The sequence below is a fragment of the Astyanax mexicanus genome, chromosome 13 (genome assembly GCF_023375975.1).
Source record: "Astyanax mexicanus isolate ESR-SI-001 chromosome 13, AstMex3_surface, whole genome shotgun sequence".
NCBI classification, from domain to species: Eukaryota; Metazoa; Chordata; class Actinopteri; order Characiformes; family Acestrorhamphidae; genus Astyanax; species Astyanax mexicanus.
In genome coordinates this window covers 846,529-865,761 of record NC_064420.1, presented here as the reverse complement: position 1 = coordinate 865,761, position 19,233 = coordinate 846,529, and the positions used below count along the sequence as shown (strand labels likewise).

The following is a 19,233-nucleotide window of genomic DNA, read 5'->3' as shown; positions in this document are numbered from 1 at the left end:
CAAACCTCAGAGTTAGCCCGTGTCCCGCTCTCCTCTACACAAATAAATAAGGTGGTCGGGTTGCAATTCGTTAGCTTTGCACTTTTATACGTCAGTATGGAACTGCCTGGATAAACTTTGGTCATTTTTTTGCTTTCATAATGTCAACAAGTGTTGTGTTCGAACACCACAGCGTTGCCTCACACACGAGCCTCTCAGACCTGCAGCCTCTCAGAGACATTTCTCTTATTAGAAATTATAATAAAATACATTATATGAAGGAAGAATGAAGTTCTTATCTAAAATAGTGAATAAAAAAGAAGAAAGCACAGATTTGCAATAATACATCATATTTAGGTTAAATCTTATACATTTAAAGGGCTAAATTTTTAGTGTACAAAAACATCCCATGAATTCCTTTATCTTTTATCTTTATTTAAACAATATATAAAGTAATAAAAATAAACACATAAAATTAAAGAAATGTGCTTTACCATTAATCTATAAAATGTAATAATAAAAATAAAATTTTCTTGTGATTTTTTTTAACAAATGCCAATTTTGCCTAAAATCGTCCATCCTGTTTTAAGCCCTCTCCGGATGGGATTAGTTTCTATGTAAAATATTTCACCCTTCTACTCTACTCATGATAAAACTCCTGCGTTCAGATTGCAATTGAAAAAACAGGAGGACCAGTAAGTTTTTAGGCTTTAGTTTTTTCTCGATCACATGACATCACGTAACGCTGTTCAGTAGCTCCTCCATTTCCACTCGCTGTTGTTGTTTTTTTTTTTACGTGGATCTCTGTGGAAACCGTGGCGCGCCCAAAGTGTACAGTAGTTACGGTGCGCAGCAGTGGACATATACCTATTTTATTTTATTAAAGGAGAGGAGACGAAACTTGTCCGGAGAGATGTGCGTCCGGACGGGACTAAAATTACCGGAGGAGCACAGAGTTCAGAGAAAAACAGTAGATAATTCAGCCTGTAATTTTTTATCTCAGAGGACGTCTGAGAAAAACACCTACATGATTGTTCTGGCCGGGAATAAAATCACAGAGAAAATTACCCCAGAACTCCCTGTAGTCTGACATTTTATAAATATGATGAATAGTCCAAGATTTAACAGTTTTGAGGGACGAAAGCACAGTATAAAAATATACTGACCACACACAGTGCAACACTTTATTTCCACTATATTTCTACTATATTCCACATACAGTACCGTCCATCAGCGCTGTGCTGAGAGTGATCAGATGGAAGCTAGGACTTCCTGTTAACCTGACCGTTCAGACCAGGTCCTACAGTACTGTACACGGTTGTGTATGAAGAGATAAAGATGAGGCATTTCGAAAGGTTTCTCTTTATCAGTTCATTTTATCTTGGCTGCTATTGAGACACAGTTACTGTACGCAATAAGACTGCGGGTACAGGTTCCTCATTCAGAGTCTAGCAGGTACAACGCTCTGCACCGTGACAAACATTCTTCTGAAATGGATTCCTCTTAACTGCAGCTTCTTAGAAGTGAAGCAGTGTCACCAACCGTTCACTGATAGTTTAATGCAAAGTTCATTAAAGGTGCACTCTGAATTTTCTATAGAGCTGCAGAAAGTCCTGGAGCCATATTTTAATAATCTATAGCGGATCCAAAGCATTTAAAGCATGTCGTGTGTCTTCGGTATTGCAAGGGCTAAAAAAAAAATACTCATTGTGCAGCTCGAAATCGTTTTTGCAAAACGTGCAAAAGGCATGTACTAATTGTCTTAATTAATCATGTATGCGATTAATTTTGGGCAAAACATAAAATAAACCAATCACTGTGCCAGTTGTCATTCCATTTAAGAGCCAGATGTGCTCTGACTTTGGCACGTTCATATCTTTTAAAATTTAGAGCATTTATTTGCAGAAAATGAGAAATTACTGAAATAACAAAAAATACACAGAGCTTTCAGACCTCAAATAATGCAAAGAAAACATTAAGATCATATTCATAAAGTTTTAAGAGTTCAGAAATAATCAATATTTGGTGGAATAATCCTGGTTTTTAATCACAGTTTTTTTTTCATGCATCTTGGCATCATGTTCTCCTCCACCAGTCTTACACACTGCTTTTGGATAACTTTATGCTGCTTTACTCCTGGTGTATAAATTCAAGCAGTTCAGTTTGGTGGTTTGATGGTTTGTGATCATCCATCTTCCTCTTGATTATATTCCAGAGGTTTTTAATTTGGTAAAATCAAAGAAACTCATCATTTTTATGTGCTTTCTTATTTTTTCCAGAGCTGTATGTGGAAGATCATTTAAGAAATACTGTCAAAATGCAAAGTCAATTATATCCCAAAAAAACCCAACAGATTCCACTCTAAATATATTAATATATCTGATGTTGCAATTTTCCATTTATTATTCATACCATTATAAAGCATTCAAATTTATTCATGCTTAATAACCTCTTAACTAGTACCAATTTAGACATTACTCAACCATTTAACAGTGTTTATTATTTATTACTCTGTTATAAGTACTGTTATTTGTGACCCTTATTGTAAAGTGTCATTAAACTAAAGGATTAGGGACTGTTGCTGAAACTTTTCAAAGTGTGTTTTTCAGTTCTGATCTTCCACTTTAACTTGAGAAAGACGTTGACGCACTTTTTGCACTTTCACTAAATGTCACCACAGTTTTGCACGTTTTACCTTCTTACATCTGAGGACATTAGTCACATCGTCCTTCACTAGTACATCAATTACTCATCACTGCCGTCCCTTCTTCTCTCTCACTGTCATTTCTCCATTAGTTTTAGTTAACAGATGTCACAGACCGAGATTAAAATCATCTGGTGATTAATTGTGGTGTGTCATCTTCATTTGCACAAATACAATGTAAATCATAATCAGCAACAGGTGAAAGTCAAGCTTGAGAAACAACTGCTTTGTTAATATTAGTATAATATTTATAATTTACAAAGATTAAGAAAGCAGGTCTGGGACTGTACTGTTGTGGATTCAATAATAGGGTGGCATAAAGTTATCCACAGTTATCCAAAAGCAGTGTGTAAGGCTGGTGGAGGAGAACATGATGCCAAGATGCAGTCTGAAAGCTCTGCATATTTTTTTTGTTATTTAAGCCATTTCTCATTTTCTGCAAATAAATGCTCTAAATGACAAAAATTTTATTTGGAATTTGGAAGAAATGTTGTCTGTAGTTTAGCAGGGTCAATTGTGCTCTCTCAGGACTTTGGCAGCTGATGGCAAGCTGCATGGCTGGGATTCGAACCAGTGATCCACTTGAAGCCCTCTATTACAAAATATTAGAATCTACAATTCAGATTTTTTTTTTTTATTATTAATGACAAACCACTGAATTTAAAGTGTGTCCAAACTTTATTTGTGTTTGACTATTACGTTGATTTATTCATTTCACATTTGAAATATCCACTATTAAAAGTTTCAGTGTTAAGAAGGAGAATGTACATTATATTAATCATTAAAAAATAATAATTAGTTATTATATTTTATCATTACATTACATTTACATTTATAACATTTTTGCTGACGTGGGTTAATGTAGTGTTGGGAGTCTTGCCCAAGGACTCAAAAACGTATTGGTGTAGAGCAGCATTCAGTCACCCAGATTAGGAATTGAACCCCAGTCTCCTATATAATATGGTAGCTCAATGGCATGCAGTGGTGTTTTCCACTGCGCTACACCAGCCAATGACAGTCAACGGACAGTTCTACTCATTTCTTTACGAAATGGAACCAGGCTCCTTGGTTCTTCCTGGTGGTCTGAATTTTTTGTGGTGAACTCTTTGAAGCTTCGCCTCCAGATCCTCTAAACTCAGAGAGAAAACTGAAGGGTGTTCCTCTCTTTTGCACGTCTTTACTGAGGCCGTTCAGCAGTTCAGCAGTTTTTCCTCACGATTGAAGTATTTAAAATATTTCTTGGTGTTGTTTTACTGTGGTCTCCTGCGGTCTACCGGGTCTTTGTGTTTTTTCACAAAGTTCACCAACGCATTCTCGCTTGTTAACAGTGAACCAAACCGTGCACCGTGGCACTAATGTTTTGGCGGGGTCTCTGGATGATTTACTTGCAGTATTGTTTCTCAAAAATTGACACGACTTTGATCTTCATGCTGAGAAACAACAGTGACAGTCTCCAGATGTAAAAAAAAAAAAAAAAAACGTCACATCGAGAACAATCTCCAGACCTTCACTTTTAGCTCTTTTTTAGATTTTTTGTGCATAAATTAAAGATTTGGAGCAACTATGTTCCCATGAATCCCACTCATGCAGCTTGCCATCAGCTGCTGGAGCCCCGGGAGAGCACAGTTTGTCTTGCTCTCTCTCTGGGTGGGTACAGTACAGTAGATGGCGCTCTTCTCTTTCCCCTCCTCATCACTCCTAGGGTGATGTGGATCAGCACAAGGCTGCATCTGTGAGCTGATGTATCAGAACCGAGTCGCTGTAGGTGCTTTCCTCCGAGGGGGAGTCCTATAAGTAGGTTGGATAATTGGCTAAGAAGCTAAAGAGACTGACTTGACTACACGTGACTTGCGTTACTCAGGATGTTATGCAGAATCAAACAAGAAACAAAATGTAAAATACGTTGTTGGGTAAAGTGTGGGGTTGGGAGACGTGGTCAGCATGGTCTCTACACGTTTCATAAAGAGCTGGAGCGATTTCAGCTTCTGCAACAGTGCTAACATTATAATATGCAACAGAAAATTTGAATAAAAAAAATATGTGATGGTAAGTTGCACTACAGTGTGGACAATTTTACCAAAAAAAGGCCTTTTCATGAAATCATGGTTTACTTAGTTACTAAGTTACAGATACTTTAAATTGTTCAGGGTGAGCTTGTTCTGTTTTAAATATGAGAAATATGAGGTGAATTTAATATGATTAATAGCTGAACATGCAGAAAGTGTCTTTATTCCCTAGAAAAATATATATATATTATTTTTTTAAATGGAAATAGCTAATTTAAATTATTATATTTTAAATATTTAATTTTTTTTAAAGGATAACATAGTATTCCTCTATATGTGTATTAATACTAATTCAGAGTACATCCTAATACTTACTGCTACGGCTTAAAAATGATGAGTTTCTTTGATTTTACCAAATTAAAAACCTCTGGAATATAATCAAGAGGAAGATGGATGATCACAAACCATCAAACCACCAAACTGAACTGCTTGAATTTTTACACCAGGAGTAAAGCAGCATAAAGTTATCCAAAAGCAGTGTGTAAGACTGGTGGAGGAGGAGAACATGATGCCAAGATGCATAAAAAAATGTGATTAAAAACCAGGATTATTCCACCAAATATTGATTTCTCTTTCTTTGGAATTTGGGAGACATGTTGTCTGTAGTTTATAGAATAAAACAACAATGTTCATTTTACTCAAACATAAACCTATAAATAGCAAAATCAGAGAAACTGATTCAGAAACTGAAGTGCTCTCTTCATTTTTTCCAGAGCTGTATATTATTTTATATTGATATTAACCTCACTATTAAAAATATAAATGCATGTGCACTCTTGACAGTGATGCTGCGACGTGTATCAGAAAGATAGTTTATCGCTTCATCAGGCACATCCAGCTCGTATTGTGTCCTCTACAGCACTAAAGGATGATTTCGAAATGCACTTCGCGGTAACCTTGTGAAAACCCAGAGCTGGATTGTGAAACGCGCTGGTGAGCCGCTCTGCTGCTGCCAGAGGCTTTAGAACAATCTCCACAGACTTCTCCTAAAACCCTACTAACACAATTAAAACTGTGTACAGGGTGGAAATGCTGTATTCTCTCACTCTCACTTCTAAAATAATACCTTCCTGCAGGAAGTTTCAGGAGTTCTTCTATTTAAAACTGTGGAGGAACTCCTTAACCCTTTCAGACCCTGTATTTACTTTATTTTACAATTTTAACTCCTTTATTCCACAGCTACTTATTAATGCTGTTTAATTTAGGGTGTAAGTCGATGGATATAACATCAATGTTCTGTATATATTTTGTTTGTTTGTACTGCTACAGAGGCACACTGCTCAGCCCAGTCAGATCTCCCTCCTGCCCCGCCCCTAAACCCATACATCACCCACTGCCTCTTCCAAATAACCCATACACACATACTTGAGCATTTTTATGAATGGTGGATAAGGGTATCCACACAAGATGATCTCTCAGGTTCTAAAGCTTAGAAAAGATAAAAAAAAAAGTAATTTTTTGTGTGGTATAGTTTACATTTTATAATGTTTTATAGATACTCTAGTTAGCTATATAGTTTCAGGGGAAGGTCAGAAAATATGCAAATATAAAGTTTGAAGATCTAGAAAAAATAGTTTACAGTATTTATTTTTCAGTAAGAAACTTATTTTCCTTCCTCCAGACTCCCTTGATTTACTTTAAATGAAATGTAAAATTTACTGATGATCAGTGATGGTTTGTTTGGAGAGTCATGTCTGTCATCTGCTGGTGTTGATCCACTGTGTTTTATTATCAAGTCTAAAGTCAGTGCAGTTTTGTTTTCCCACAAAATCTTACAGCACTTCATATCTTACAGCTTCCCTCTGCTGATAACAACTTTTATGAAGGTGTGGATTTCATTTTCCAGCAGGACTTGGCACACTGCCCACACTGCCAAACAAAAGTACCAATTGGTCTTATTATATTGATTGACACTGATTTTGGGTTTTTTTATTGGCTGTAAGCTTCATAATCATCATAATCATCAATAATAAAATAAATAAATTATTAAAATAGATCACTCTGTTTAATACATGTATATAATATATGAGTTTCACATTTTCAACTGAATTACTGAAATAAAGCAACTTTTCAAAGATATTCTAATTTTTTTAGATGGTCCTGTACATACCCAGGTAACTCCTCTAAAGTTTAACACTGTTTATTTTGCTGTGCATGTTTGTAACTGTGAATAAATGAAAAACAATCCCTAAAATAAAGTTAACATGTTAAATACACAACTCTACAGTCTGGTTTTCCTGATATGGTATAAATGACCCTCTGCAGGCCTGGGAGCAGATCTTGGACGCCGTGTTTGAAACCAAAAGGGCTGAGAGCAGGAGCTGAGAGGACTCTGATGTCAGTGTGTGTGCAGGAGGAGTGAGCAGGGAAAATCCCCTCGGAGCTCGGGTTTTCACAGTGGTGCTTCCCAGAAGAAGTGACCAGACCCGTGCCATGAGGACGATGACGGCCGCCTGTAGGAGGATCTGTTAAATTAAAGCAGACGTATCATAAGCTGTTTACTGTTTTACAGAAGACTCGTGTCATTGAGGCCTGTGCCTCATAAAACTAACCTCAAATCACTGGATTACGACCCAAATTAAAACCAAATTAGATCAGACACTCATGGTGGTGCTATTTAAAGAGATCGGCCCACAAAAGCACTCGGAAGTACATTAAATAAGATTGTGGAGATATTGTTTTAAATAACAATTCAAAAATAGTTTTACATTTTTTAAACTTCAAATACAATACAGCCATGTTGAGTAATTCATCGCAGTAAAATACTGTAAATATATACATTAAGTTAAACCCTTGTGAAAAAATTGTGTATTTAAATATAATAATAGTGTCCTTAAACTACAGATCAGAACTACAGAAAAAACACCAATTCAGTTTCTGAATCAGTTTCTCTGATTTTACTATTTATAGGTTTATATTTGAGTAAAATGAACATTGTTGTTTTATTCTATAAACTACAGACAACATTTCTCCCAAATTCCAAATAAAAATATTCTTATTTAGAGCATTTATTTACAGAAAATGAAAATTCAGAAATCAATATTTGGTGGAATAACCCTGGTTGGTTTTTAATCACAGTTTTTTTTTTTTTTCATGCATCTCAGCATCATGTTCTCCTCCACCAGTCTTACACACTGCTTTTGGATAACTTTATGCTGCTTTACTCCTGGTGTAAAAATTCAAGCAGTTCAGTTTGGTGGTTTGATGGTTTGTGATCATCCATCTTCCTCTTGATTATATTCCAGAGGTTTTCAATTTGGTAAAATCATAGAAAATCATCATTTTTAAGTGCTTTCTTATTTTTTCCAGAGCTGTATGTGTACATGGTGAATATGGTGAAGAAGAGAATAGGCAGTATATGGATGAGCTGTAATTGACAGGGGAAGGTCAGATACTGGTTGGCTCCTCTACAGACCTCAGTGCATGACAACGCCTGTGCAGAAACATTCCAGTAAATACTGAGGGTACTGTAGGCAAGGAAGTGGGCCTATTTTTGTGATAGAATGGCCTATTGGTTTTGAATTCAGCATGACAAAATGGAAAGTTTCAATAAAGGCAAGACAGGCTGGAATCCAGGCTCAGTTATACACAGCGGCACAGGAAGGTCAGGAGTGCACTGAACACAGTAACGTTCAGACTAGAACTCTGGGATTTATTTAATGAAGATTTAAATAGGTAAATAAACTAAAGAAAATGTATGCAAATGTGTAACTTTACCCTTGTAAATAAATTAAGTATCCTTAAGAGCATTAAATGTATGTTCAGATTAGGCTCTGCATTTTCTATTTAATATACCTTCTCTGTATTTCCATAAAATGCATTTTTTAAGCAATATGCTTTAAATTAAATGTTGTGTTGAAAAAAAAATGTTTAGTGGCATTAATTACTGTGCACTATAGTTTATAGTTTTTTTTTTCAAGTTGTATAAAGTGTATTTACAATATACATTAAGTGTATTGAACATGATGTTTAAAAAAACACAAGCTATAAATCTACTTAAGTTCACAGAAGTTATACAAAAAAGCACTCAAAAGCACAACCTAATGCTTTTATGTTGTATTTAAATATATTTTAATTGCAATTGAAATATATTTAAGTTGCCATAAGTTGTTCCAAAATAGTACATTTAGTGTGTATTTAAATACATATTAATATATATATATATATATATATATATATATATATATATATATATATATATATATATATATGTATATATATATATTTTTTTTCTTTTACAAGGGTAACCACATTAAGGATGATCAAACCAAACCAAATAATAGCCTTTAATATTATGACATTAATCTCATAATATTAAGATTTTATTCTCTTAATATTACAACTTTAATCTCATAATATTACAAGTTCATTCTCGTAATACTATAATTTTAATCTTGTAATATTACTACTTTTATCTAGTAATGCTACGATTTTAACCTTACCGCAATATTACTACTTTATTCTCGTAATATAATGACTTTAATCTCGTAATATTTTACAGATTTATGTTTGTAGTACTTTAATCTCGTAATATTACAAACTTATTATGACTTTAATCTTGAAGTGTACTGTTTTCATACGCCATCGTATTAGGGATATTTTGGACGGACCTGTATTTTGAAGTGAAACGCAAGGTCACTTCCGGTTCAGTCACAGCCGGAAGTGGACAGCACTGGGATCGGCAGGAGCTCCGCTGATTAACCGCGAGGATGGAGCCGCTAATACTGGTATAATTATTACAATACTGTATTTATTAATATTATCTGAGCTGTATTATCTCTTACTGTGAGAACTGGAGCTTCAGCAATCGCTGCTGTGGAGTTTAATATTAATAATAACAGTGTTTTACTACAACAGCAGCAGCAGAGCTAACTAACTAGCTTTTACTGATTATCCTCTAAAAAACACCCAAAATAACTTTATAAAAGTATTATTCTCTCTTTCTTAACCTTCACTGATAATCCTCTAATTCTAAAACCCCAAAACTTAGTTTTTACACTTATTATTCTCTCTTTCTGAAGCTTTACTGAGAGGAAAGCTTTATTTTCTTAAATGCACACACATTTTTTTTTTTTTAAAGCTGTTTTGAGGCAGACATGCTAACATTAGTTAGCTTAGCTAGTTTAAAGCCGTTTGCATCCATATCTAGTTAATTATCTATGTGTGCTTATATTACTAAAAATCTGTAATTAGTATTTTTAGCTTGGAAGTTAGGGTAAATATAATGAGTGTATAAAACTTATGCTCCTTATTGACTTTTATATAAGTTGAATACATGGACTGGGTATTAAATAATTAAATAAAAAAACTAACTTTTTATTTAAAGTGAGGAAAACATTGTTTTCTATGAGATTTGCTCTTTAAAATTCATAATAAAGAAAATTTGTTGACTGTGACAGTATTGCCATTTTACTTTCTTAAATCTGGATTTAATTTTCACAATTTTGCAGATAGAATCTTTAATCTGTAATGCATAAACGCTAATTATTTTCTATGCGTTTTCTATCAATTATTCTTACTTTTCTAAAATATTGTTTCATGTTTCACTTTAATTTTATTTAACATTCCTGCTGCCTAATTCTCAGCACAACCTTTGCCTGTTAATACGTTGGTGTACGCGAGTGTAGATTAGATTAACTCATAAATCTGTTTACTGATTAACTCGCGTGATTCATGTGCTGCTGTTTCAGGAGCCCTCTCTGTACACCGTAAAAGCAGTTCTTATCATGGACAATGATGGAGAAAGACTCTATGCTAAGGTAAGATAAATAATAATAGTAATAATACTCCAGTCCTCACTCCTTTCTGATTGTATTTATTTTTTTTTTGGCTCGGGACCGCCCACAGGCAGCATGCAGTTCATTCCTGTGTTGTTTGTGCGAATAACACATCAGTGTTTTATATACTTTACCCAGTAATTCAGAGCTAAGAAACAAATGGTTAGAATTAGTCTATGGAGGAAAAAACACCACCAGCCAAGTACAATTGAGAGGTGTTTAGAACAGTTCTGTTTACACTAGTTAAAAGTAAAATTCCCTGATGGATTTTTACTTTCCGGACCTGGACTCTGTTATCCACCTCTGTGTGTAAGTAACTATAGGTTTAAATAGGATCTCCGGTGGATTTGGTGTTTTACAGAGACTAAGACTAGGTCAGTGGCTGAACTGCACTTAGCAGGGCATTATTACACATGTTTTAAAGTAACATGTGACATTGTAAAGACGTTTCTAACTGTTGTCCGATGCACTTTGCCAATCAGAGGTGATGTTTGCATGTATGAATATTCATAAGCAAGGGCTGTAATCCTATCGTTCTTTTCCCGCCCACTCTTCCACCGGACTAAAGCAGTGTTATACCGGATCACCGGAGCACTTTTTTTTTTTTTCCACAAAAAATAGCTCACATGGTATTCATTCATACTAGAGACACAAGAAATGAAATAACGATGTAATGAGACCTTTTAACTAATTTGGAGATTTTTTTTAAGGTAATCACTTAATTGTTTGCACTGGATTTTATCATTTTATTTTATATGGGATAAAGGGATAAACATGATTTCAGATTTTTATTTGATTAAAATTGTGAAGTAATTTTTAGTCCACTTTACAATTATGTGCTACTTGTTGTGTTGCTCTTTCACTTAAAATCTCAATAAAATAGCTTACTTTATTTATTTTGTATGGTTTGTTGTTGTTGGGTAACAAAATGTGAATACATTCAAGGGTATACACACTTTAGAAATTCAAGAAACTGTAAATCTGAGTAACAGAGCTGTTTTAAAGGATTGTGATGGTTTTATCTGTACGTTTTATTTATAACGTCTCTCTGATTAACCTCTGTTTCAGTATTATGACGACACCTACCCCACAGTTAAAGAACAAAAGGCCTTTGAGAAGAACATCTTCAACAAGACGCACAGAACAGACAGTAAGACAGTTTTTTTACGTTTATTTACTACACGGTTTATTTGTTCTGAAGTTTTCACAGTTTTATAATTATCTTGATTTGATTTTTCTCTTTAACAGGTGAAATCGCTCTGCTTGAAGGCCTTACTGTTGTTTATAAGAGCAACATAGATCTGTACTTCTATGTAATCGGGAGCTCACATGAGAACGAGGTAACAGCTCAAACCTGATTCTTTTAGCTTAAACTTATTCTTATTTATTTGTCTAATAAACACATCAATCAGTTTATTAATTTGTATTAAATTTTTCCATACAGCTGATGCTCATGTCAGTGCTGAACTGCCTGTTTGACTCCTTGAGTCAGATGTTGAGGTATGAAATAATTCTCTGTGATATACAGCTCTGGGAAAAAAAAAAAAATTTTCACTTAAAAATGATGAGTTTCTTTGATTTTACCAAATTAAAAACCTCTGGAATATAATCAAGAGGAAGATGGATGATCACAAACCATCAAACCACCAAACTGAACTGCTTGAATTTTTACACCAGGAGTAAAGCAGCATAAAGTTATCCAAAAGCAGTGTGTAAGACTGGTGGAGGAGAACATGATGCCAAGATGCATGAAATTAAAACTGTGATTAAAAACCAACCAGGATTATTCCACCAAATATTAATTTCTGAACTTTTATTTAAAACTTTATGAATATGATTTTATTTTTTTGCATTATTACCATATTTGTGTAAATAAATGCTCTAAATGAGAATATTTTTATTTGTAATTTGGGAGAAATGTTGTCTGTAGTTTATAGAATAAACAACAATGTTCATTTTACTCAAACATAAACCTATAAATAGCAAAATCAGATAAACTGAGGCCTCTAAATCTTTCCAGAGCTGTATTTTTGTAGATTCTGTAATTTGAGCTTTCTCAGTTAAATTTTAATTGTAATAATAATTCTTTTCTTTACAGGAAAAATGTGGAGAAGAGGGCCTTACTCGAAAATATGGAGGGTTTATTCCTGGCTGTGGATGAGATTGTAGATGGAGGGTAAGTGTGTTTTTGTCAGAATCAGAGATATTAAATATTATTGAAAGGTGGTGTGAAAATGCATTTTTGTCACACTTACATTATTTTAAATGATCAAAAAACATTAATATCAGCCAAATATAACTTTAATAAATCTAAAAAGTAGTGGTGTTGATCGATTAAAAATGTAATCAGATTAATTAATGTAAACAGGTACTAAAATGTTTTTTTCTGCTGTATTTGAGTGCTGTATTTAACCTGTCTCTGTCTGTCTGTTTCTGACAGTGTGATCCTGGAAAGTGACCCGCAGCAGGTGGTCCACAGAGTGGCTCTGAGGGTAACTGTGATATTATTACTATTCCTATCTAAAACATTTATGTACAGTGGCCTGCAAAAACCTGGGCGTCCGTTTAAAATGTGTGTTACTGGTTATAATCAAGCAAATAAGGTGTAAAATTAAACAGCTTTATAATTTTACAGTTTCACAAGTAAATAAGTACAAGGAGTAGCCCCCAGTTTTGGTAGCCAGGTTTTGGTTCTCATTGTTTGTTTGGATGATTTTTTGCCCATTCTGCAACACTGCAGTTCCGAAGCATGAATCATCCACCCCCATGCTTAACAGTTTTTTTTTTTTTTTGAGAGTTTATGTTTCAAAGATATTCAGCACTCTCTAAACTCTTCTTAATCAGTCAACAGGATTTGTTAAAAAAAAAAAAATGGATCAGTCTAGTTTCAATGGTGTGGTTAGTTTTTCTTATGAGTCTTTGCTGTATGTTGTGTTTGTGCAGGTTTTGCTGCACAGTAGAAAAGTGCACCACAAATTCAAAACTGATATTTTTGCATTTTAAAGGAGAGTTTTGTTTAAACAGTTCTAGCATTAGTTCTTCATGAAAGTTTTCTCAGTCTTCCAAGCCAATATTTGACCTCCACACTTTCTTTTAAACTGTCGTTTCTTTTACAGTATTTTTGTGGATAAAATCAAAATAATACTCTAATCCTTCTTTAGAAAAACAGGTGAAACAAAGTTTTCTCTTTAACTAAATGCCTTTTAGAGGCTTTCTGAAGTTTTTGACGGTTGTGTCTGAACTTTTGCGTGCTCCTGTATATCAGTGTTAGTTCTCTGACAGTGCGGTGTGGAGGAATATTATTATTATTATTAATATATCTGCTGGTAGAGCTGCTAGATTTGATTTTAAGTATTCAGTAGATAAGACAGCATGACGGAGGACAGAAATGAGTAAGAAGCTCGACTGGAAGCTGATGAATTCCACAACTCATCATCTCTGATCTCCTACAGGGCGACGACGTTCCTCTGACAGAACAGACCGTCACTCAGGTGAGAGGAGACTCTCCAGCACACACACACACACACACACACACACACTCACCCTCTCTTTCTATCCATCTCTCTTTCTCTCTTCTAATAATAATAAACCTTTTTTATATAGCACCTTTCACACCAACAAATACAGCTTTATTTTATATTAAATTAATTAATTAAATAAATTAGCAAAATGTAAAAGATAAAACCAAACAATTAAACAATTAAAAAGTAACAATTTATTAAAATAGTTATAAATATGTTCTGTTATAAATAGGACAGAACAACCAATTTAATCAATTGAAAATTTTAAGTATAAGCAGCCTCCTGGTGTTTTGGGAACATTACTAGTGATTGAGAAAATCCTAATGAAAGGGTGGAGAATATGGTTTTCCGAAATTGGGGGAAAACATGGGACAAAATTAAGTAAAAAATTATATATATATATTAAGAGAACACTCTGGAATATAATCAAGAGGAAGATGGATGATCACAAACCATCAAACCACCAAACTGAACTGCTTGAATTTTTACACCAGGAGTAAAGCAGCATAAAGTTATCCAAAAGCAGTGTGTAAGACTGGTGGAGGAGGAGAACATGATGCCAAGATGTTTTTAAAACATTTCTGCAACTCATTTTCTGTAAATAAATGCTCTAAATGAGAATATTTTTATTTGTAATTTGGGAGAAATGTTGTCTGTAGTTTATAGAATAAAACAACAATGTTCATTTTACTCAAACATAAACCTATAAATAGTAAAATCAGAGAAACTGATTCAGAAATTGAAGTGCGACCTTCATTTTTTACAGAGCTGTATATTGAAAAACCAGTATAATATTGCTGAATGACCATTCTCCTCCTCTGTATTCTGCTTTCCTGTTGTCTCGGTTCAGTAGCGGTTGTTTACCAGTGGTGTTGTGTTGTGCTCCTCGTTGGTGAGATCAGTCCGCGGCAGTGTGTTTGGTGTGTTTGGTGTGTTTGGTGTGTTTGGTGTGTTTGGTGTGTTTGGTGTGTTTGGTGTGTTTGGTGTGTTTGGTGTGTTTGGTGTGTTTGGTGTGTTGGGTGTGTTCTGGGCTGTGCCGCTGGGATCCTGCCCCAGAATCCCTCACCTCGCTCCTGCACCTCCTGCGCTGCCGCATGTAAAGCATGATGGCTAATTATTGGCGGCTGTCTGGCAGCGGCGGCTCCCCGCGGCCGCGAGAGGCGCGAGAGCAGCCTGATTGATGGGCTCATTTAAGAGGCCTGCGACAGACTGCCTGCATCCCTCCCGCGCCTCTGATTAATGCCGCTCCTCGTCCTCCTGCTTTATGGTTCTACTTTACCGAGCCTTTTCTCGAATTAAGATGATTAATTAATTCCTGGATATTTTCCCTCGTGCCTGCATTACTCAAACAGCAACTTTTACATACAGAGCAAACATATATTATTATTATATACAGCGCGGAAAATAAGTATTTAATACGTTGACGGTTTTGCACGTTTTACCACCTACAAAGAGAGCGGAGAGATCTTTAATATTTACCGTAAATTCACTTCAACTGTGAGAAACAAGAAAATCACATTGTATGATTTTTTTTAATAATTAATTTGCATGTTACATGTTTCAATTGCAGTCCGGATGCAGGAGTTTTATCACTGAGTAGAATCGTGAAATATTTTTCATGGACGTCCCCCTGAGAAACGAATCCTTTCCAGATAGGGCTTTACTTAGCCACTCCTTAATTGCCATGACTGTGTTTTTCGGGTCATTGTCATGCTGGAAGACCCAAACAGCACATCTCTTCAATGTCCTTACTGACAGAAGGAGGTTATTGGACAAAATCTTCTGCTACATGACTTCATCCACCCTCCTTTCAATATGGTGCAAGCATCCTCTCCACTTTGCAGTAAAATCATGTGATTTTAAGGCAATATATCGTATTTATTTCTCTGATAACATTTTTGGTCTTACTAAGCATTGTGTAAGTGTACGATTGTTTTATTTATTTTAAGAATGGTTTATAATCTGATTCAGTCTTTTCAATTCTTTCTAATTATTTTAAGTAATTTGACTCAAAATAATCACAAAAAGTCACCAGTCAAGTTATTCTGATAATTGTGTACGAATTTAAGCCAGATTTTTGCTTGCCTTAAGTGTTACATCACTCATTTTGAGACTTTTTTTTATTTTTTTAGAAATCTGACTAAAAAAAAAATTTGCTTACCCCATTGGCAGATTATACATATTTTTACTTGTTTTTGCCAATTAGTTTTTATGCACTGTTTTTCTTCTTCCAAACATATCGAGTGGAGTTAATACTGAAAGTCTCTACTTGGATAGGTGTGATAAATATTACAGATCACTTCATTCTTTATAGTTGGAAAAACATGCAAAATCAGCAGGATATCAAATACTTACTTTCCCCATACTTTTTGTGTTTGTTGTTCTTAATGGGCTTTATATATACTATGTATTTCTAAGTGTGGCGTATGAGTTTATGGTGATAGTTTAGGGTCAGAGATGATTCGATCGTGGAGGTGTTAATGTTGATGTTGGTGTTTGATGGCGAGCTGCAGGTCTCACAGCTCGGAAAGCTCCTCGTCTCCTCGCTGATGAACGAGCGGCGTAACGACGCTGTAAATAAAACCCTGAGCTTTAGCGTCGCAGCGCAGCATCAGTGTGTTCAGATTCAGTTAGCACCGTTAGCCTCGCGCCGCGGAAGCTGATTTTTGAGGGATCTGTATCTGTAGGTACCTGCGTTTATTAATGAGAGCGAAGTGCAGGAAACACTTATCAAATAAACAGCCTGTTCCTGACCGTTAATCCTAATGCAGCGTAACTGCCCTCACCATGCAGCTCAGATTTAGATGAGAGAGAGTTCATCATAATGTAGCAAAATAATCCTCTTCACTGTTTCTCATATATTTAGTGCTCAGAATGTGTTGGCTTGGTGATATGGAGGACAATATAGCAGAAATATTAAGCAGTGTGCAGCACAGAATCCAATGTTTATTTGTCTGAAATTTTATGAGGAGTAAATGATGTAGTATTTTAAAATAAATAAATTTTATTTTAAATAAAATTTGTCACAGCTAGTCATAATGAGTTTCACTGTCCAGTTTCATGATGCAATGAGGTAAATGGGAATGAGCCTCCCATTGGATAGTTACTGCATGGATGATTTATATAAAGTTTTTTTACCAAATGAGAAGCTACTCTCTGCATCAGTTAGGGTTAAATATAAAGATTTATCATGTGGTTGTGGAAAAGATCATCTAGTTCATCTGTTTCAGAAGGTTCAAATTAATGGCATGCTTCAATAATGCAGAGAAAACATCTAAAATCTAAGGATATAAAGCTGATTTGGCTGAACTTTAATTGGCTTTTTTGGTTGAGCAATCACTATGGGTAATATCTAGATACATTCCTTAAGTAAACAAGTTTATTATTTTTTTTTTTATGGTGTTTTAATAATAACAAAAAATTACAAAAAAAAAACCTTAAGGGAAAACTTGGACGTGTTCTTTCATTCTTTTTTTACTGAATTGTGAAAGTATCAGATCAGGACTCTTTATCAGCAGATATTCAGAATCAAATGATATATTTTTCGTTATATATCTACTAGAGACAGATTATATCTGTCCAGTATCGTTTTTTTTACTTTAATCCTGGATATATGGAGATATTTGGAGTACTTTATTATTTTTAGTATCATGACTAATAATTCTGGATCATTGACTTCTGTTACAAATCTGATAAAATTCTTGTATTTTTTTAATATCCCAGTTATCAGTAATGGTGTGCAATAATAAAATAAAATTTAAATTTTGTTGCAGTAGTGTATTCTTATTTATTTATTTTTATTTTTATTTTTTTGCTTCATTGTTTTGTCATATCACTATTGTTACCGCAAAAAAACACAGAAAATACTGTGATGATATATTTTAGGGCCATATCTAACAGTTCCCAATCTAATAGTCACCCAGATTAGGAACTGAATGTTATCCACTGCGCCACACCATCCAAATGCCTGTGTGAGTTTTAAAAGTTGTGATTTCAGTTCTCTCTCTCTCTCTCTCTCTCTGTTTCTCTGTGTTCAGGTTCTGCAGTCGGCGAAAGAGCAGATTAAGTGGTCTTTACTGCGATAGGACCAATAAAATCAAGAGTCCACCTTAAGAAGAACACGGAGCATGTACCCCCACCTCCTCACATCACTCATACCTCCTTAACAATTTTCTTTACACACTTTCCACACTTTTCTCTGTGCTGTGAAAATACTGGTCCTGAGTCTTATGATAGAAGGACACAGGTCAGCTCACATGGAGCCCTGAAGCAGTTTATTATTAAACAATTTACTGTTCAGACTCCTTATAATACAGCTCTGAAAAAAACAAAAATGAAGAGAGCACTTCAGTTTCTGAATCAGTTTCTCTGATTTTACGATTTATAGGTTTATGTTTGAGTAAAATGAACATTGTTTTATTTTATAAACTACCTTTTTTTTACTTTCAGACGTCAAATAATGCAAAGAAAAAAACAAGTTCATGTTCATAAAGTTTCAAGAGTTCAGAAATAATCAATATTTGGTGGAATAATCCTGGTTGGTTTTTAATCAGTTTTTTTTCATGCATCTCGGCATCATGTTCTCCTCCACCAGTCTTACACACTGCTTTTGGATAACTTTATGCTGCTTTACTCCTGGTGCACAAATTCAGGCCACTTTGGCCACTTTGGTGGTTTGATGGTTTGTGATCATCCATCTTCCTCTTGATTATATTCCAGAGGTTTTTAATTTGGTAAAATCAAAGAAACTCATAATTTTTAGGTGCACTTATATTAATATTTTTTTCAGAGCTGTATATTAATGTATTTTCAGGTAAAGGTAAGTCAGGTGTGTTAAAGTGTTTTACCACTGGATCAGAGCCAGTTCCTCTTTTCTTCCAGTGGTTCAGTAAATAAAGAGCCGGTTATTATTCTGTTTTTTTGTTTTTCTTGTTTTGTTTTATTTTTTTTGGGTGAACTTGCCCTTTAAGGAAAAGTACCAGGGACTTTCTGATTATTCCATTCCGGTTGGGGTTGAGTGTGTTTGTGTGTGAGAGAGATAGATATCCACGCTGTACGAGAAACACAGTGTGAACAGTGAATGTGATTCATGTACATTCCAGTGGTCCGGCCGCCCAAACCCATCCTGTAATCCTGAAATAAAACCCACTGTTTCCTTATGTGCTCCAGTGCTGCTGTTTTTATTT

The 19,233-nt window shown here is 34.8% G+C and overlaps 1 protein-coding gene across 1 annotated transcript; it reads left to right on the top strand.

Annotated features, from left to right (window-relative positions):
* Positions 1–9,369: 9,369 nt before the first annotated feature.
* On the top strand, positions 9,370–19,206 carry copz1 (COPI coat complex subunit zeta 1). The gene is made up of 9 exons (XM_022677067.2): positions 9,370–9,476; positions 10,440–10,508; positions 11,595–11,676; positions 11,775–11,866; positions 11,971–12,026; positions 12,625–12,702; positions 12,967–13,018; positions 13,979–14,017; positions 18,085–19,206. The coding sequence occupies exons 1-9, from the start codon at positions 9,459–9,461 to the stop codon at positions 18,130–18,132; spliced, it is 534 nt and encodes a 177-aa protein (XP_022532788.1). The 5' UTR covers positions 9,370–9,458; the 3' UTR covers positions 18,133–19,206.
* Positions 19,207–19,233: the final 27 nt, after the last annotated feature.

What these genes read in the sequence shown, in the direction of transcription:
- copz1 (XM_022677067.2), top strand. An exon ending in GAGAAAGACTCTATGCTAAG is followed by an intron (nt 10,509 to 11,594) that starts GTAAGATAAATA and finishes CCTCTGTTTCAG; the next exon opens with TATTATGACGACACCTACCC. An exon ending in GATGAGATTGTAGATGGAGG is followed by an intron (nt 12,703 to 12,966) that starts GTAAGTGTGTTT and finishes TGTTTCTGACAG; the next exon opens with TGTGATCCTGGAAAGTGACC.